Source organism: Drosophila suzukii, chromosome 2R (assembly GCF_043229965.1).
Source record: "Drosophila suzukii chromosome 2R, CBGP_Dsuzu_IsoJpt1.0, whole genome shotgun sequence".
Lineage (NCBI taxonomy): Eukaryota > Metazoa > Arthropoda > Insecta > Diptera > Drosophilidae > Drosophila > Drosophila suzukii.
In genome coordinates, this window is record NC_092081.1 from 3,497,150 (window position 1) to 3,516,474 (window position 19,325).

The 19,325-nt window shown below is 42.5% G+C and overlaps 5 protein-coding genes across 5 annotated transcripts; 3 read left to right on the forward strand and 2 right to left on the reverse strand.

Moving 5' to 3' along the window:
- Positions 1 to 1,312: 1,312 nt before the first annotated feature.
- On the reverse strand, positions 1,313 to 2,271 carry wuc (Wake-up-call). The gene is made up of 2 exons (XM_017087596.4): positions 1,584 to 2,271; positions 1,313 to 1,530 (listed from the first exon to the last, which is right to left on the reverse strand). The coding sequence occupies exons 1-2, from the start codon at positions 1,840 to 1,842 to the stop codon at positions 1,379 to 1,381; spliced, it is 411 nt and encodes a 136-aa protein (XP_016943085.3). The 5' UTR covers positions 1,843 to 2,271; the 3' UTR covers positions 1,313 to 1,378.
- A 10,238-nt stretch (positions 2,272 to 12,509) lies between these two features.
- On the forward strand, positions 12,510 to 13,935 carry LOC108019607 (epimerase family protein SDR39U1). Its single transcript, XM_017087485.4, has 4 exons — positions 12,510 to 12,655; positions 12,718 to 13,160; positions 13,223 to 13,453; positions 13,508 to 13,935. The coding sequence occupies exons 1-4, from the start codon at positions 12,622 to 12,624 to the stop codon at positions 13,703 to 13,705; spliced, it is 906 nt and encodes a 301-aa protein (XP_016942974.3). The 5' UTR covers positions 12,510 to 12,621; the 3' UTR covers positions 13,706 to 13,935.
- Positions 13,936 to 14,230: 295 nt separating this feature from the next.
- Positions 14,231 to 15,196, forward strand: Obp49a (Odorant-binding protein 49a). Its single transcript, XM_017087487.4, has 3 exons — positions 14,231 to 14,387; positions 14,444 to 14,650; positions 14,708 to 15,196. Exons 1-3 carry the CDS (start codon positions 14,340 to 14,342, stop codon positions 15,089 to 15,091), a joined length of 639 nt encoding a protein of 212 aa, XP_016942976.3. The 5' UTR covers positions 14,231 to 14,339; the 3' UTR covers positions 15,092 to 15,196.
- Positions 15,197 to 15,322: 126 nt separating this feature from the next.
- Positions 15,323 to 16,472, forward strand: LOC108019625 (uncharacterized). The gene is made up of 2 exons (XM_017087507.4): positions 15,323 to 15,762; positions 15,817 to 16,472. Exons 1-2 carry the CDS (start codon positions 15,399 to 15,401, stop codon positions 16,458 to 16,460), a joined length of 1,008 nt encoding a protein of 335 aa, XP_016942996.4. The 5' UTR covers positions 15,323 to 15,398; the 3' UTR covers positions 16,461 to 16,472.
- Positions 16,464 to 18,745, reverse strand: LOC108019624 (uncharacterized). The gene is made up of 3 exons (XM_017087506.4): positions 18,194 to 18,745; positions 17,486 to 17,669; positions 16,464 to 17,426 (listed from the first exon to the last, which is right to left on the reverse strand). Exons 1-3 carry the CDS (start codon positions 18,264 to 18,266, stop codon positions 16,577 to 16,579), a joined length of 1,107 nt encoding a protein of 368 aa, XP_016942995.2. The 5' UTR covers positions 18,267 to 18,745; the 3' UTR covers positions 16,464 to 16,576.
- Between the last annotated feature and the right edge of the window lie 580 nt (positions 18,746 to 19,325).

The window sequence follows — 19,325 nt, forward strand, 5'->3', positions numbered from 1 at the left end:
TTCCCTTTTTTCCTTGGCACTGATAACTGACACGCAGTAGCAACTGGAAAACAGGAGATGTATTTGTTTAGCATAATGGATTTAAGCCACTCGGTGTTTCGGCACTCGTATAATTGAAAATCGAATCAAATCGCGTTCCATTTAATCAACTTAGGAACTCTGGAAACTCGAGAGCCGTCAACTCCCAACTCCAGCTCGGATCGGGTTCACAACTCCCCAGGCGAGCGAGGAAATGGAAAAATTAGCACAAATCCATGTGATAAACTGGCTACTATTTGCTTTGAATCGAGTTACCCCACAAAATCCCCCGAACCGCGAACTCCGAGACAGGAAGGCCGGTGGGAGAGGCCACTAAGCGCACAGGAAGCCCATCGGAGCGGATGCAACGGCTCCGGCCATCTAAACTCTAGACTCTAATGCACGATTAATGCCCAATCCCAGACGCACTGTCCCCACCTCCATGTATGCGATGTGCACTTCCTGGTGAGTACAGGGCAACTACTAGAGCGCGAACTTAGTCATCAAAGCCATATGATTCGACTTAAGTACTGTATCTTAACATGTCTACCCTTAGGTTTCCAAATTTTGTGAAAAATTTATATTTTAAGATTTTACTAAAAGTGTTCATAAAAATATATCTTCCTATTGAAATGATACCTATAAATTATTGAATTGAAAAAAAAATATAACTACATATTAACTTGATACTAATAAATTAAAAATATCTTTGGGATAAGATAGTTTCGAATAGAATACGACCTCGCTCTTGCCTTAGAACATTCTTTTCAATGTATGTTATCATTTTAGTACATATTTCTACAAATTTGAAAATGTGTTCAAATAAATGTCAAGATAAATGGAGAACCTTCTCTAGAATATTTTATCTGATAAACTGTTTCTAAAATGACAAAGTTTCTGCAAGCTCATCTTTATGAAGTACCACTGTATTTGGCTTTAGATGGAGCCAAAGTATTCTACAATATTAGTACAATCATATTTATACAAATTTGAAAATCTGTTCGAATAAATAAATATCAACATAAATGGAGATACTTCTATAAAATATTGTATCTGACTGATTTTTCCTAAAATGACTAAGTTTCTGCAAGCTCAAGTTGAAGGAGTACCACTGTATTTGGCTTTAGATGGAGCCAAAGTCGGGGGCGAATGTCGATGGCATGTCCATTTCGAGAAATTAAGCCCTGTAAGCGGCTTTCATGGGACTTTGCCTCCGACTGTCGCCCATCTGGCCACTTGGGCCATGTGGAGCTATGTGAGTTCGCCACTGGAAACGGAATTAAGATGGAGTCACTTTCGTTGACGACCCTTTATTTGATACCATCAAAGTCATCGCAGTGTAAGCAGATTTGCCACTTGTTTACTTGTTGGAGCGACGCCGGGAGTTGCCGAAGATGCGCAGGTGCTTGCTGCGGTTGAGTTCCCTGGCTTCGCGTTGGCTCAGCTCGTAGAGCTCCTTCTCCAGGCGCTGGATATGGGCTGCCATGGCAGCCGGCGGGAGAAGACTCAGTTCTGGAAGAAGTTTTCGGATGTTTATGGAGCCATCACCTCGGCAAAGCACTCACCATACATCCTGCGAACGTCCTCCTCGCTCTCCTTATCCTGCCCACCTGCCGCCTCCTGCTCCTTGTCCTTTTCCTCGTCCATCTCGGCGATGATGGAGTCCACTTTCTTTTGATCCTGCTGACCTTCCTCGTCGCTCTCCCCATTGGAACTGCCGCTGTGTTCAGGCTTTTCCACCTCCAGTTCCGCTGGGTCCTCCTCCAAGAACTCCTCTTCGCTGGGGCTCTCCCTCTTAATGGACTTCCGGATAACTTGTTCCATGTTTTCCCAGAATTATTAAGTTTTCAATGTGTTTTTTTCCTCTTGTCACCCACAGAGTTGTATTATATGTTGAGGTACAGCCTTGCCAGCTTGATATTGCCTAATTGACCTTACCACCTCGCTAATAGAATACACCAAAACAGAAGGGACCCAAGATACTAACTTTTATAGACTGGAATGGGAGCCCTGGAATGACAGGCTCTAAATCCCTAATATTGAGCCACCCTCGTCGAAAGTTTCTCGCCTAATGAGCTGTACGAAATTAATTGTCACCGCAGGAGGGTTGCCATCTTCAAAACGAATGCGTAATATGCAAATTTTCAGGCACTACCAGGGTTGCAGCCAAGGTCAATGAAAGAAGCCCTGCAAAAACTGGAAGCCGGCCATTAGAAAGCGTTTTCAAAGGACTCGGCTTCTTGTAAACAATCCATCAGCAGGCGTTCTCCACCCCAAAGGAAGAAAATCACCTCACCAGCCCAAGCAGCATTCTTTACAGTGGTGATGTCTAGAGTTATCTTAAGGGGGGTTTTCAAAAGAACTTAGGGATGAATGAAGATCATCATTCAACACAGAATGTTTAGTATGAAAAGTATGATTTTTTTAAATAATTTAGAAGCTTAATATTTTTTAACAGAGTTTCGGGGCCTTTGAAACCCTTTAGTTATTTCTTCACTACCTCCCTGCTTTTTGGCGCACGTGTCCCTTTGCTTTGGTGGCGGCTTAACAGCCAAAGGACTTGGACATGGAATATGTGTCGTGATGGTGACAAAGGGACGCGTGCTCATTACTCCCCTCTGTCCATGTGTTCTGTCTCTTTTCGTGGCTGCTTTATGGACAAAGTTTTCGGGCAAAGTATCGTTTATACTGGGGACCGCGACTCATGCAAATTGAACAAGTTAAACTTTTCAGAGGGGTCGCGTTCGCCCCACCCCGCCTCTCAAGAAGTACGTACGATATTCCCCAGGGTGGCTGGCGTCTGTCTAAACAGTGTTTGCACTGTACAATGGGCCCCATTACGCTGCAGTTTACTTGCAAGGACTCGGCCCTGTGCCCGTGTTATCATCCATCCGGCACGTGCCACTCGCATCGGGGGCATGGATGTGGCATGGAGTCCCACTTCTGTCTGCTGCTGACTTTGATTTGTTCAAATCGCTGCTCAATGGATGTTTACATGGTGCAGACAAAAAAACAAACAAATGATGTAAATTTATAGTATAGTCTTCTACATTTAATGATAATAGTATAGGAACCATTGATACTTAAGCAAAATTGCTGAGCAACTTCTGTAGAAATTTTAAATATTTTATTAAGTGAATTTTAAAATTGTGATCTGATTTTCCTCTCTGTATCCAAAAAGACGCAGTAACCACTGTGACAAGAAAACCGCCTGAGGCCCAAACAACCCAAACAAAGAGCCGGAGTGTCGGCCAAAACAAACAGGCTAAACAGAAACAGAGACAGAGACTAGACGATAAGTTGGTGGCAGGACATTGTCCCAAATCCGGAGTTGACCCTCGACCCGGCTGAACAAGAGTCCTTTGCCAAAACTGCAGCTGCACCGCTTAAATTGAATTTGATGCCAAGTATTGGCCATTTTAATGAACAACATTTTCGCAATTCTGCCATGCAAATGGCCCATTTAATTGGATTAACGCACATTTCCGCTGCGCCGCTGGCCAATTTATCACAGCTTTATGTATGTTTATGTTTATTTATGTTGCATTTTAATTATGCGCCACAGTTGGAAGTGTGCCATGCGAAGATGGAGATGCGTTGCGGATGTTTGCCTCGGTGCAGTTGCTCTTTCTTTCCTACCTTTTGAAATCTCCCAGCCCAGTCTCTTTCCCTCCTTCCTGATTTACTGGCTGATCCGATCCATTGTGAGCGGCTGTCTATTGCAATCGATACGATCCATAGCTTGTACATATATTTTTAGCACCTCCCCGCTTCCCCAGAGATCTGTCAGCCTGGTGCGAATATCTGATTCGGGATGGCGGGTAATTTGAAGTCTTGTTTGTGGTTCGCTAATTTCATTGCTTCAACGTCGATTACAGCGATTGTTGTGCATCGATAGCCGAACCAAGGCGAGTGAAAGTAGCAGCCCAATTCGGCACAAAAACATAGTTTTGAGGCTAGCATATTTTCTATCAACCGGACCCTATTTGTATACCAGTTACTCGTAAGGTAAAAGGGTATATTGTGTTAGTCGGAAAGTAAGTAACAGGTAGAAAAATAAGTTTCCGACCTTACAAAGAATATGTATTTCTGATCAGGATCACTAGCCTAGTCGATTTAGCCATGTCCGTATGTCCATCTGTCTGTCTTTCATTGCTGAGATCTCGGAAACTATAAAAGTTACGATGCAGATCTCGGCAAGCAGACTCTTGAGCTTCTGGAACAGCGCAAGTTTATTTAAGCAGCTTAATTTTGTAAGTGTTAATGCAATTTGGTTTCGATTATCAATATCTAGCTTCTTTCCAAATAGGACCATCCATTAAAAAGTTATAGGCATATACAAAAACCTACGCTAGGTGGCGCTAACTGCTTTCCCGCCAAACTAGCGTGTTCTTCAACAGTGGTAGAACTAAAGTTTCTTATGTTCAGCTGTTTACACCGTCTAAAATTATTCGGACTATTTAACAACGTTGTGGCAAGATCTGACAAGCAAAATACAAATTTCATTTCTCCTGTATTTTCAGTTGAATTTTTTTTTTTAATTTTTTCTTTTGCACCACCATTGTTGTTTTTCCCAAAACAATTACAATTTTTAAAGTCAATCCTTTAAGTTTTTGCGATACCTTTTAATTGGTGTATCGCTCGTTACCACCGGACCATCACAACAGACTTTCAATACTGCGCACCACACTCCTGGTGCGCTTCGTCACTACTTGAACTGCCGTCCACAGTGATAGCTATTATGCAAACTATTCATATATTTTTATAAATACAAGGTCTGAAGCATACGTACAAATACAAGGTTTCAGTAAAAAACTTATGATATTAATCGCATATGGTTCTACCGATAATAAAAGGGTAATGGAATTATGATTTTAAACTTTTTAAGTAATAAGAATTAATGAATTGGAAAACTAAATTACGTTCTGATCTCAGCGGCTGGAAGTTTGAAAAATAATTTTATACACTTTATAAAAAACGATTTATAAAAGCATTTCTGATAAGATGTTCTAAATGTAAACTGCAAAACATATAGAAAGACTCGCTTTGATAGTTAGCAATCTGATAAATTTATCTTCTGAGCCCCAGGATTTGGGTGGCCTCAGAAGCAAATGAAAGGCCCCATTTTTGCTGTCCAGTTTGACATAGTTGAAGAATAGCATGGACCTATGAATGAAGCAATGCCTGGGGAACCGACGAGATGGAAAGTGAAATCGGTTGAAAGGCTGCAGCTCCTTCAGTAAAGCCAGCAACGGACAATCCCTTCTGGAAATGGCACATGATTGGAACAGTCGGACTTGTCGGACACGGTTTAATGTCGTCTGTGCTTGCCGCCGACATATAGTATGAATATTTATAATAGATACTTATCTTGCACCCTTTCGCAGGACAGCGCGTCCGACTCCTTGAATTAACGGTCGCATTTCTGGCTTATTAATTGCCCGCATACACGAACGCGGTCCTGGGACAAAGTCCTTAGTCCTGGGTCCCCTGTCACTCGCGTCCTTGGCGACCTGTCGCCACCAAATGCAAAGCATAAAAAGCATAAATATTAAAAGCCTAATTAATTTTAGGTCGCCGGGCTGGGCTTATATTTTATTACAAAACTGAACGTCAATAATTGCACGTAGGCCGGCTGCAGGTGTGAATTATTCCAGTCCACCTGCCCTTGTCGATGGAAATTGGCCGGTTTGTCACTTGAATATGCTGTAAAAATGCCTAAATAATTAAAGTAATTTACAAGGATTTCGTAGAAAACAGCTGCTGCACGGAAAGATATTTTTTTGAACGTAAAAGTTTCATATAAAATCTCCCAAGTCTCTTTTTCTATATTTTGCTAACATTTGTTAGGATTTCATAGTTAGCGGGTTCTTTTAGAAAACATGTTTGGCAATCATTTGTACAAATAACAACAGAAAAATGGTATATAAAATAATTTAACTTAAGACCTAATCCAATTATGGTTTTTAAATATTTTGTAACCTGTCAAGGGTCGCGGATATCGATTGTTTAAGACATTTTCACACATAATCATACACCCAATTATTACGTATATGCGTTTTTAATCGAACTCTCAATGAAGTTCGATCAAAAATAATAATATTAATTAAATAATAATAATATATATATTTTTTAATCTTCTAAGTGATATAACAAACGTAGCTTAAGGCCACAGTAGCTATAGCTGCAATAAAAATCATAGGTTATAGGTAATTTCTCAATTGCCTTTTAACCTGAGAATAAATAAATAAATAAATATATCTTCTAAATGATTTCTTCCCGTGCAGTTATGTACAAGTTTGGCGACAATTTAACAGAGCTGCAATAAGGCATTCCTGCAGCCCGACTCGCCCTTTCGACTGCCTTTGATTGATGAGTGGTGCATTGCCCGGTCTTCTTGAAATAGTCACCTGAAATTTGGAGCGAGGACTGGGGACCTTTGCCAAAGCTCAAACAGGTGAGTCTGGGGCAGTAAAAGTGGACCCACTTGCCGCACATCGCAATCATTTTATACACACATACCGAAGTCGAATCGAAGTGCCGCCGGCTTGTCTTTCAGCGTTGCAGGTGCACTTTGTTTCAGTCTCCGAGTTTCGATCTTAGCCATTCACCGTTTGTGGCTATCAGCGATATTGATGGATAACGAGTTTTTCAGTGCCGTGCCGGGAAAGTGGGTGAGTGCCAAGTAGCCGGCATCGTAATTCGCTTTTCCATTAATTGATATGCGACCGTTCCGTCCAGTTGCATTATTCATAATGTAGAGAAAACGTCCGCCACGCCGAGTCCAATCTAATTTCGATTTTCCAGCATTTTCCCTTTGATCTGCTGGCCGGGAGATCCCAACTGTCAGAAACGCAAAGAGCAGATCCTTTTAGGCAGCATCCGCCTGACAAAATAGTGCCTTTGAAGAAATTAAGTTCCTGAAGCGGCTAATTATAGCGGGCAACGTTGCCGGAAAGCGGAAGACATTTCCTTTAAAAACACAAAAACACCAACCGTGATTCTCGCAAAGTTGTTAAAATTGATGGGCCAAACTGGCGCTCCATGACTTTTGACCCACATCGCTGACTTCTCGCCTTACCTCGTGGCAAAAATCGAGGGAAGATGCGTCACAAGCTCTCGAATGGAATGGGTGAATTGGATGGGATTGGAGGATGAGGATTTGCGACCACCAAGACGCTGTCTGCGGCAATCTTTCGGCGGCGCCGCCATTTCGTCTGACCCAGTTTTATATTTCATGGCAGACAAATTGTCTGCGCGATATGTGCGCTCCACAGATTGTTTATGATGCTTTTGAACTTTCCTTTAAACAAGGCGCAAAAAAAACTTCGAAACGTCGTAAAAACTTGGTAGTTCAGAGGTCCTCAGAACTACAAATTCAATTATGGCCAATTTGATGGGGTGAGAGGGCCAAGTAATGTAATGGAGATAGCCACAGCATCGCAACACCTTGGCCAATGCCAATTAGTTGGCCTGGCATGGCCAGATTTCAATTAACGTCAAGAGCAATCAACGAAACTTTCCACACAGTTTGTCTCTGGCCGGCTGGGGAAAAGTTGAACCCTGAACTTTGCTGCATTCTGGGCTTTTCAATTATTTAAAAACCGAAAAACCATCTGCCTGCAAGTTGCATAAGTTACGGTTTGGTTTATCCATGCACTGAACATTATTTTAGAATTTTCTTTAAACTTTATTTCATACAAGTATTTTTTAAAAAGACGGTTAAATATATTTGTTATGCTGGGTTTCTAATAAATTTTACCTTTGTTAGAAAAACTTATCTTTAAAGTTCAGTAAATGTATACAAGACCTTAATGACCTAAAACCCTTTGTTTTATTTTTTAAAATTATATGATGATTTATCCTAAAAAGTATCAATATGTATACCAATATTATTGTATTGTATACCAATATTATTGTATTTAAGTAAGCCAAATAATCATTTACATATACGAGCATTTTATATCAAGTAAAGCTATCTTTTTCTGTGCACAAAGTCGAGTTTGGGTTGCAAAACTTGTTAGCTGCATCGCAATTATGACAGAATTAAGTTTTATGCTGTGCCACCGAGGTGACCAACTGTCAGACCCGGCTAATCCCCGATCCCGCTCATCATACCGAGTCCCGATCCCAAGCCCCGATCCCCGCCAGACAACCCAAGCCACAAGGCGGCAAAAGCGACACAGACCGCACATAAAACTGTCAGGGAGTGTGTTGTGGTGTGTCAATGGCCAGTGAGATGTGGAATCCAATCCATGCCAGCGCCACCCACATGTTTCACAAATCACTCCGGTGGGTGGATGTAGATGGGTGCATATTGGATGCATATTCCGATTTTCGTCCATGCTGTGCCATTGACTTTGCAACTTTGTTGCGGCTCCGTCCCTCTGTCTGTTTGTCTGTTTGTCAATAAAACAAACAAAGAAGTTTGTCCCCCAAACCGACAGTGTGCAAAAGATACAAGCTGAGTATCCGTATCTGTGTATCTACATTTGCACCGGAAGTGCAACTCAAACAGCGAGACACGAGACAACTTTTTCTGCAGATCCTTTCCATCATCGTTTCCATATTTTCCTTTTGTCTAGAAAGTTTTTCCACTACGCTCCACTCCTGTTTTTATCAGTGACAAGTGTCACAAGCAAGAGCGCTGCGGATATTAAAGTTCTATTGGCGGCGCCCATCAACCCACGTTCAAGTATCGATGATGGGTGTCATTGGAAAACGCAGTGGAAATATAAAAACCATTTATAGGAAAATATAAGAATTTGTATATAATACAACCGTATATGGTATTTTTAGTTCTAATGGTAAGATCTGGTATCAACATATTGATCCGTTATAATAACTTTTAGAACCAGAGTGATTATTATTTAATAACCCCTAAGCTAAAAACTATATTACTCATTCAAAATAAATATTTTTTGGATTATAATTTTACATTTTCAAACAAGTTTTAACTTAATTAATATAAAAAATCCCTACTATAGTAAGAAAAACCCCTGCATTTAAATATGCAGATAGTAGTGTCAACCTAATATTTTGTTTTCCCCCTCAAACTATTATGCACGCCCGCTGGCCGTAATTCAACTGGCGGTACGTGATTACTGCCTGATTGCAGGACTAGATAAAAGCGGCAGACTTCGTAATTATGGTCCCAGATCCTTTTTATTCCGCCATCACTACGCCTTTCTCACTCAATGAAGCGCAATAATTGCAGTGCTTAATGCAAATTCTTTACCCAAAAAGGCAGCCACGCCCACTTTGGTGGGGGAGGAGGCGGGAGGAGAAAGTGGTCGGTTAATGCAAGCCGGCACTGTGTATGCAAATGAGTTTCCAATGACTTGCCACGAAAACAAAACACAACGCAGCGAACAGAAGGATATGACGTTATGTCGTCTGCTGCACTTGAACTTGGCCATTAACTTGGCCCCATGCGTCTGCCCGACGTCTGTCTCTTTATAAAGCTATATACATGCAAGTCTGCCTGTGGAGTGAAAGCGTCATAGCCACTTGTATCATACTTGGCTAAAGGCGTTTTATGCGAAATTGGCACTTTTATTGGGGTCTTGGTGCCTGCTCCTTTCAACGCTCGACTTAAAGTGATAAGCGTATTGCAATTTAAGTTAAGGTCTGCCCTTTATTTCGCTTATCGGTGCACTTTAAATGCTGTGCGGGAGTGACACTGACAGCACTTCAGACGGCGACCCGATGGTCATTGAACATTTACGATAGTAAATCACTCAAGTCCGTTTTTGAATAAACCAAGCTGGCTGAAGAAAAAAATTTGCGGGCTGTTTCAGAGCATATGAAAAGCTATAGCCAACTGCTGGATCCCAATCGATTTCAAGTGCCTTGAAATCGGTGTATCTGAAATCGAAAATGTAGTTAGTTTAATTAGTTATCTTGTCGCTGAACGAAGAATTACAAAAATTTCAATTACAGCTCCTTCGGTGATCCTTCGTTCAGCGACAAGATAATCCTTTTTCTGATAAGTAGCAAAAAACGATCGGGAATCGTGTCAGCCACAAAACCATTTTTTTTGGAAAAATCCGTCCCGAGATAACTGCCTTCAGGGTTTCAAGGTTCCTGTTTCTGTACCCAGAGGTAGTTAGCTATAAAATGGAATATCTTTCGTTCAAACGCTCCGAGCGGTAGGATTATTTAAAAATGTAGGCCATAAGAAAATGATGAGAATCGTATTTTTTAGCAGGTATTAGCAGGTGTATATAGCCCCTAAAGAAAATTGTATTGGCAGTTACTACCTAAACAACCTCCTGAAAGTTTAAAATCCTTATATTAGAGGTTAAAAAATGCGGCTTGTGGGCGTAGTAGATCAGATCATATAAATTTGCGTTGTGCAAGAATATCTGGAATATGCATGCTTAATACCAACTTCCTATTTTTTATAGGTTTCGAGACCTCGGCGTTCATTCGGATAGACAGACAAACTGACGTGGCAGGATCGTGTGTATTTATATATATTTATATTTATATAAATGTGACATCACGCCAAAAATGTCAAGTAATTGTAGCCGAATTATCTTATCGTGTCGACAATGACTAACAATAAAATTATTAAGAAGTCGCATAATTTGTTTGCCAGATACTTTTGACTAAAAAAGTGGAGAAAAAATTAAAAAACCTATTCAATTTATATGTGTTTCTGCAGTGCCAGAGCAAAGATTTGTGGAAAACCAAGTCAGATAAATATATACACGTATTAATAAGACCTTTAGCAACTGTTCTTCTCTTAGTGTTTTATTTTTTCGCGCCTTTTAAAAGTGGCACCAATATATTTCCAGCAGTGACAAACATTTTGTAGGGTATGAAGACTTAACTTTTTTTTTTGTAGTTGCTGACATTTTTTATTTATTTGTTTCTTTTCTACAGGCGTTAGCTAAAAAAGCAATTACTTTTTGTGAACTAGAAGTCAAACAACTAAATTTGTTCAATTAAAACTCAGAACTAAAGACGACATTTTTTGTCTACTGTACAGTTAAATTTGTATTCCATTATTGTACATTTTCAACTTATAGAATAAGCATTGTTACATTAATAGCTACTTTGAGTATAAGGACATTTTTAGGACTATTTTTAAATTGGAAATTAATTTAGTTCAAATTTTAGGGATGGATTGTGCCAACAAGTGGTTTCTTAACTACACAGAGAAAATAAAATACCAAAACAAGTCATCGATCGGGTGCATACTTAACATTTCCTTAACAATTTTAAATAAAATATCGTATTAAAAAATATATTAGATTTGCTGTTTTCGGAAGGACTCGAACTTTGAATCCCCAAAACAATAAAGTTTTGAGACGCACCACTTGTTCCTCTGAGCCAAGTCCATATGATTTTCTTTCATGGCAAATTTTCAAAAACCATTTATGTTTCTATAACATTTTTAGGCAGCGAATTACCCAATATCTATGCAATAAATTTCCCACATTTTAGGCCAAAAGTGACTAGTGGAATGTAAAAAAAGTTATCACAGAGGAACTTGGCAAGGGGACAAATGGGTAATATTTCGAAGGAGCAAGCCAATTGGTTAAATGGGGTAAAACGCAACGGGATAATGAATGTAAGGGGGCACAAGGCGAAGGAACAATAGGGGGAAAAAATATTTTTAGTTTAATTGGTGGTAAATCTGCGGAATTTAATAAAAAAAAGTGACATTTTTTGGAATTGTTTCCATTGTGTGAATGGTGTTAAAATTTTCGTATTACTTTTAAAAACGCGGTCAAAGTCGCGGCGGGAAAGCTGGTCTTATCATTTTTCTTGATATTTAATATTGATAACCGCGTCATATCATTTTTAAATAATTGTATATTTGATTTACGATTAATTATTTTGTTGTTGCACTTCAAAACACTCGAAATCCTAACCTTTGCCAATTTTTGCAAATCATTATTCTTGGGATTAAGCAAACACGCTCTAGGGGTTCGTAAGAAGTATGTCTGGCTCCCACATCTTGGACGATTTTGTTTCAGTGTAAATTGAAATTGATTTTGTTGATTAGTACTTATCTAAATGCTGAGAGTCGTACTAAAACAGGCTTTGGAATGGTCAGTAGTATCGCTACCGACCGCTAGGTGCCGTGGCGCTGGTATCGGTGGTGTGCGTCGCGCTAAAATGCTAAAGGGAAGAGATTTGGTAAATTTTTTTAAACTTTAAATTTTAAAAAAATGTACCGGGTATCTGCTAGTCGAGGTACTTTACTTCAGCTTTCCTTGTATTTAGTAACTATATCACGCAAATATTGCCCTTTCTTCGAGTATGAAAAGGTGCACTTTAAATATCCACAAACACCACGGACTAGCTGAAGGCCTGTGCTGTTATTGTGCCTAGTTGTTAGATGGCTTATAATTTTACAGGCATACTATGCGACGAATAAATAAATAATAATAACAATAATGTTCTAAAACAGTATCAAAATTAAATTTTAGCGCCCTCGCCGTAAAATTTGTGAAAAGATGGCATCAACTTTCCATACAAACGCAGAGGTCTGGTAACCTTGTGCAAAATCAGCTGTGTTTTGTTTACATTACGCTCTGCGAAGTGTCGTAATTCGCAAAGATCCGCGAAGATTTCGTTTAGCAGCTTATGATTCCGAAAATGTCGAGGCACGCCCTAATAGGTACGTTCAAGGGAGGAAACCTCGGCCTCTGGCCAGTCGAACTAACCAGAATTCTCGCTCAGGCGGCGGCACCGGCTTCATTGGCCGCAATCTGGCCAAACATTTGACCAAAAAGGGTTACGATGTGACGGTCATCTCCCGGATGCCCGGTTCGAAACGCATCACCTGGCACGAGCTGGAGAAGAATGGGATTCCCGGGTCCGTGAACGCCGTGGTTAATGCCACGGGTCAGAACGTCCTGGATCCGACGAGGCGCTGGACCCCAGGATTCCAGCAAAATGTGTGGAACTCCCGCATCAACTCCTCCAAAACTTTGGCTCAGGCTATTAAAGCGGCTCCCCAGGTCACCTCCTTTGTGAATCTCTGCGGTGTTAGTCACTACGCGCCATCGGAGTCCAAGGTTTACTCCGAGGACGACAAGGTGCAGGGATTCGACTACATGTCCCGACTGTGCCTGGCCTGGGAGGAGGCTGTCCACACTGGCGGCGAGCAGGATTGCAAGTCCGTAAGTTACTCCTAGGCAGTCGCTGGAAACACCCATTTGTACAACCACCCAATTCCTTTCAGACCATCCTCAGATGTGGTGCTGTTGTGGGACATGGCGGTGGAATGATTCAGTCCATGTGGCTGCCCTTCAAGCTGGGAGTAGGAGGTCCCTTGGGCAGTGGCAAGCAGACAATGCCTTGGATACATCTTCACGACCTGTGCAGTCTGATTCAGTACATCTTAGAGAAGCCACTGCCGGGAGTGGTCAATGCGGTGGCTCCTGAAATAGCTACCAATTTGGAGTTCAGCAAAGTAGGAAAGCACGCCTTATCAAAAAAAAAGATTATAATAACTTCCTCTTTCCAGGCCTTTGCCAAAGCCCTCCATCGTCCTTGCCTGTTCAGCGTTCCCGAATTTGTGGTCCACGCAGTCTTTGGAAAGGAGCGGGCTGCCCTGGTTTTGAGTGGAGCCAAAGTCCAGCCACAAAAAGCTCTCTCCTCTGGCTTTAAGTTTCAATATCCCACCGTCAAAGAGGCCGTGACGCAACTGACCCTCAAAGGATAAGACGAGTCGACATTGAATTCTGTCTAAACCTCTCTGTTGGTTAAAAGTTGCCTGTACATTAAATAGATGGTAGTACCAAGCGCAAATTAAAACGAATTTCTGCGAACCGGGGGGAGAACGAATCACACCCCGAAAATAGACCCATTTAATTTGTTTACCCGTTAGTCATGATCACCAGTATTTCACAATTTTTTAGTGTCACATTAAATGTAATTATTGGCTTAATTCGATTTATAAAAACGTGTCCAAATTATTTCATTTATTCTGTCTGAAGGGAATATTGTGTGGAAACAAGCTGTAATATTGTATTGTATTGTAAGTTAAATAACACCGAGTATATTGGAGATAACATCCCAAGAATTACAAGCGAGTGCGAAAGCTAGATGAAAAGATAAGTCCGATTCAGCAGGCCCTTTGCTGGGATGCTGGCCAATTGGAATAATTGCAACCAAACTAAAATGAGTGGGCAAAAAAAAGATAATTGACTTGCACACGACGTCAATACGTTATATATATACCCACATAATTATAATCATATATCAATGACTGAATTTTTTGACCGTTCGGTGTGTTCTATAAATTGAGGGCCCAGGTCGGTGGGAGAATCAGTTCTACATTGAGCCGCCAACCGAAAATGCTTTCGAAATCGCAACTATTACTGCTCGTTGTAGGGTTCTGCCTGGTATGATCACTTGATATCACGCGATTTTAGCACGGTTATGACCAATCTATTAACAGAATGCAGCCGTTTCTGCTGACGTGGACTGCAGCAAGCGACCACCGTTTGTGAATCCCAAAACCTGCTGTCCCATGCCGGATTTCGTAACCGCCGAGTTGAAGGAGAAGTGCATCCAGTTTAACGTTACCGCGCCGCCACCAACGGATGGGGAGGCCAGTGGGTCCTTCGAGAGCAAGCGTCGCCACCATCATCCTCACCCACCACCGGTGAGTTCCCCAGCAAAAGTGCTTTGAACCACAATAGCTTGGACTATCCCCTTTCAGTGCTTCTTCTCCTGCATCTTTAACGAGACTGGCATCTACCAGAACCGGAATCTGGATCAGGACAAGCTGGAGAGCTATCTGCAGGTGGTGTTCAAGGACAGCTCCGACCTGCAGACCGCGGCCACACAGGCCTTCACCACCTGTGCCACCAAGGTGGTAGAGTTCGAGGCCAACTTGCCTGCTCGTCCCGCACCTTCTCCGCCACCCGGAATGCCCTTCTGCCCTCATGACGCCGGTCATCTCATGGGCTGTGTGTTCCGTAATCTTATGAAGAACTGCCCGGACTCGATTCGAAATGATTCCCAAGAGTGCAGCGACATGAAGGAGTTCTTCACCAAGTGCAAGCCCCCACGTGGTCCTCCTCCATCCACCGAAGATGTGTGAAGCACCCAAGGAACCCTCTTTGTCTGAAAGCCCGCAATAGATATACCTCCGCAAGCAGAACATTAATTATTTTTCAATTTACCCCAATAAACATTTAAAGCTCAATATGGTTTCACTTTCAGTTCACTGATAGCAGCGTCCTTTGTGCCACTTATCACCAAGATGCACGTCTGGGCGCGCAATGAGTTAGAAAATTAGGTTTCCTCCACGAAATTGATTATCGCGCGCATGTGCGTGGCCGGAAAACCGTTGGGGTTTCTGGCTAAAAGCGATTCACTTAGGTTCAGACTGGGAAAGCGTTAGGAACATGGAGGAGGAGCTGAAAGTATTCTTCGAGGACTGTCGAAGGCAGGAGTTTTCTGCGAAGGAAATGCTGACTATATGTCTACCCTTGATTTGGAGAATTCGCCTGGCTAGGATTATAAAATGGTGCTTTTTCCTATTGCCCTTTGTGGTTGTTTATCTGCTTTGGTTATATAGCGACTCCTTCGCTTGGTCGGTGAGTGCTGTCGGTCGTTTGCTGCTCATTCAGATCCTCCCCCTCTGGGATTGGACACCCTACTACAATGCCAAGTGCCTAATTTCAAGAGGGGAGAGTGTCCAGGAGCCTCCACCTCCACTGGGTAAACTTGAGACTCAGTGGCAGAACTGTGCTCTATGTGAAGCTTTGGGTAAGTTGAGTTTAACAGTGACTACCCATATATAATTATCTTATTTCCACACAGAGGGCATAGCAACTGCTTCAAATGTCAGTTACTCCACCGTGGAATCGGAGTACCTAGATCGGGGATTACCAGTCATTATAACCGATAGTGGATTGAAAATGGATGTCCCCAATCTTCTAGAGCTCATAGAGGAGAAGTCTTCTCAGTGGATGTCCAGTGATCCCTGTGATGTTTCCAGTAATCTCATGCTGAGAAAGCTATTTAATCTAGAGGCGGCTCTTGGCAAGATACGCTCGTGGCAAGGACAGACATCAAACACTTGGCACCTTCAGCTAAGAAACTGCCAGAAGAAGGCGGTAAAGTCCTCTCGACTGTTCCTGGAACGCCCCTACTACTATCCTTACCACCTGGCTCCGTATTACTCCAGCTGGCTACTGGCAGTCCATCAGCAAAAGCGAAAGCAGGCCGAGATTTACGTTCGCGGGTTGGTTTTCATGCAGCAACTAAGTGGGCACTTCGAACTGGTCCTGCAACCCAAGAATCCCTGCGATAAGGGAGTGTGTCCAAGCCTTCGAATGCGCCTGAATGCAGGGGAGGGTCTGATCTTCACCACGGATATTTGGAGCCTGAGTTATGGTCTGGAGAAACCTCACACCAAGCAAACCTCGCTGGCCAGCATATTCGAAGTTGATTGGCAGTCGTAAACGTTTTTGATTAGTTGGCCGAAATTGTATTTACACACACAACTAGATACAGACAAATAGAAGCCTAAAGTTACCGAGAGTTACTGGGAGGGATCGGGATTAGGAACAGATTTATCCTAGGCCCTGCGGCACTTGGCCTCCACGAGTTTCTGCAGCGTGGCCGTCAGACTGTTGATGGCATCGATCTTCATCCGCTCGATGCGCTCCTGTTGAACCAGCGACATTTTCTGGATCTGCACCTGCTCGCGCTGCAAGCTCCGCTGCAGCTCCATCTTCTCACGCTCCACCTCCAGTTTTCTTTCGAAGTAGTCCTTCCACCAGATGTCGTCGGGAACGCTAGGAGCTGGACCCATGGTCCGTGCCAGATCATAGAGCTTGCCATTGGCCTCCAGATGCTGGCTACTATCGCTGGTGCGTTCGGCCTCCGGAACATGATCGCCATCGTACTCCATCTTGGGCTGGCGCACCATCTCCGACATGCTGTTGCTATCCTCATCGAACTCGTCGTTGGACTTGCTGTCCATATTCATCTGGGCCTGCAGCAGGACCTGGTCCACAGGCGTGATATACGGTTGACCCTCCTTGGCTCCAGCCTGGGGTTGAATTTGCAGCTGCATTTGCGGGGTTCCGGGTTTCAGGGGTACCGGAGTGGGTTGCAGCTGTAAAGTTTGCTGGGGGAGTCCTTGGGTCGGGTTTTGTCCGTTTGCAGGAGGTGGAGCCTGTGGCACATTTGACGACTGCTGTGGCAGCTGCATGTCAAAGTCGGCCTTCTTCCCCTGCAAGTACTTAAACATCTCCTCGAAGAACTCCCAGTGGACATAGCCGGATACGTATTTCTTGCTCAGATTCTTGTTGTATGTGATGAGGATGTTGTGCCACTTTTTCTGCACCTTGGCGGCGGAGTAGCGGAAGCCCAAACGTTGGAGTTGCCGAGTGCAGTGCAGCCAAAGGGCTGTGCGTTTTTGTCTGAAACGGATCGGTCTATTATAGCAATCTGGTGGGTTCTGGGAGCATACAATCCTTACCTTCCCTCTGTAAAGCTTCCTTCCATGGGACCTCTTATGTGGATCAGAGCCCTTGTGGCCTCAGTCGTCCAGGCCCGCTCGTAAGGACCACGACCCATGCTATTGGCTCCTCCCGAGGTCTCCGCCTCTTCGAGCAGGCAATCATCATCCAGGTCGTCCAAGTCATCGTCACTTATTTGATAGGCTAAAGAGATTATATTAGATAAGAGGATATGTTATCAACTCGAATGGATATCTTCAGCTAATAAACTAGATAATTTAATGAATTTTAGCAACTATAAGACCTATAAGAAGTAACGATCGAACCTTTAAACCAAACCAATAGTGATTCTATAGTTATATCTAGTATAGACTAGGTACCTAAACTTGTTGCTTTTGGCAGCGGTGGAAACCCTGGCGCTCTCGCAGCATCCTGTTCAATTTCTTAGTTCTCTCGCTATTCCTGCTCTTTCTCGCTCTCCCTCTCTCTCTTCAAAGCTACCACCCAACGCCAGGCCAAACAGCATCCTAGCTATGTCAAAGACGCTAGCTGCCGCTGACATACACCGTTATGATACATACATACATACCTGTGTCCTGATACATGACACTCTATGTATGTACGTACACATGTCCTTCGTCTAGGCTTGTGCACACCAACACTTGTGTACTTTTCTGGCAAGCACTCAAATTTCTGTTTTGATTTTATTTACCAAGTGGCAGACTTACGTTCATTCTCCTCGACATTATTCCCGTTGCTCGGCGTTTGGCCATTGCCTCCATTAAGCTGAACTTGCGCCATTCGGGCTGTCAGACGTTGTGTTTATTCTGATTTTTCAGCCAGTCTATAAGTGATTTTAGACCTTTCGCCTGTCAATAGTTTTCCCGTACTAACAGGACAATTTTCGGGCTGCAGCTTCCAGGCGTCGAGAACTTCGTGTGCGCCTACTCTCTCCGCGCTCTCTCCGCTCCGCTCTCGCTCGCTCTTAGATCTGGAAAGGATGGGGAAGCTGCGGCTAGCCAAGGAGTAGTGGTATTAGTTTCCAAGGAGTGGGCCTCTAGAACGAGGTGTTTGGGGGGCTGGGTGGCTCGGTGGGTGGTGGGTGGCGGAGTGCAGCATCTGCGCACTTTGCACTCTGACTTCGCAGGTCTGTTAGCCGCAGCCACAGCCTCACTGGAACGAATGGACAATTGGAAGGTCTAACCTAAATAGTTCTAGTCGGGCTGCACTGGAAGTTCAAGAACAGTTAGGGATTAATTAGGTCCCACTGGAATGTAGAAATGTCAGGTTTTAATAAAATGGCCTGTCAATAGGAATTTCACTTCTCTACTGTCGATAAATCTGAAGCGAGTTACAGAAAGGCATAAATATAATAAAAATAGGATTTATGATTATTATTAGGGATTTTTGTAAGACAATTATAAAAAAATGTTACTCTTTAACTATTATTTGTAATTATTCCTAACAATTATTATTGCAGATCAAAGGGAGAGAAAATTCAGGGATCTCTAAACTTAATTATTCCGATTTTTACATATTTTTGTGGAAAATTATACACTGTCCGCAAGAAGTGTACAACATAACTGAATGAAAGTTGTCCACTACTTTGAATTAGTGAAATCACCAAAAAATAATTTTATTTAGAAGTCAGATATAATATTGAAAGCTTAACAGATAATTTCAGCAACTAAATTGTTCATACATCTGTGACAAGTTGTCAATTTTTTCGAATGCAATCTTATATTTTATGTATCTTATTTTTATGCTTTACACTTATAAGCAGTTTATTCTGCGAGTTCCCACTGTAGATAACATTTCTAACGGACATTTCAAAAAATGTAATTATCGTTTTATCGAAAT

Excerpts from the sequence above, each read along its gene's own strand:
- wuc (XM_017087596.4), bottom strand. The coding sequence starts at position 1,842 with ATGGAACAAGTTATCCGGAAGTCCATTAAGAGGGAGAGCCCCAGCGAA. Across the intron at positions 1,531-1,583 it reads GGACGTTCGCAGGATGTATG|AACTGAGTCTTCTCCCGCCG; the intron begins GTGAGTGCTTTG and ends AACTTCTTCCAG.
- LOC108019607 (XM_017087485.4), top strand. The coding sequence starts at position 12,622 with ATGATTCCGAAAATGTCGAGGCACGCCCTAATAG. Across the intron at positions 13,161-13,222 it reads GCGAGCAGGATTGCAAGTCC|ACCATCCTCAGATGTGGTGC; the intron begins GTAAGTTACTCC and ends AATTCCTTTCAG. Across the intron at positions 13,454-13,507 it reads CCAATTTGGAGTTCAGCAAA|GCCTTTGCCAAAGCCCTCCA; the intron begins GTAGGAAAGCAC and ends TCCTCTTTCCAG.
- Obp49a (XM_017087487.4), top strand. The coding sequence starts at position 14,340 with ATGCTTTCGAAATCGCAACTATTACTGCTCGTTGTAGGGTTCTGCCTG. Across the intron at positions 14,388-14,443 it reads TCGTTGTAGGGTTCTGCCTG|AATGCAGCCGTTTCTGCTGA; the intron begins GTATGATCACTT and ends ATCTATTAACAG. Across the intron at positions 14,651-14,707 it reads ATCATCCTCACCCACCACCG|TGCTTCTTCTCCTGCATCTT; the intron begins GTGAGTTCCCCA and ends ATCCCCTTTCAG.
- LOC108019625 (XM_017087507.4), top strand. The coding sequence starts at position 15,399 with ATGGAGGAGGAGCTGAAAGTATTCTTCGAGGACTGTCGAAGGCAGGAG. Across the intron at positions 15,763-15,816 it reads TGCTCTATGTGAAGCTTTGG|AGGGCATAGCAACTGCTTCA; the intron begins GTAAGTTGAGTT and ends ATTTCCACACAG.
- LOC108019624 (XM_017087506.4), bottom strand. The coding sequence starts at position 18,266 with ATGGCGCAAGTTCAGCTTAATGGAGGCAATGGCCAAACGCCGAGCAAC. Across the intron at positions 17,670-18,193 it reads TAATGTCGAGGAGAATGAAC|CCTATCAAATAAGTGACGAT; the intron begins GTAAGTCTGCCA and ends TAATCTCTTTAG. Across the intron at positions 17,427-17,485 it reads GGAAGCTTTACAGAGGGAAG|ACAAAAACGCACAGCCCTTT; the intron begins GTAAGGATTGTA and ends GATCCGTTTCAG.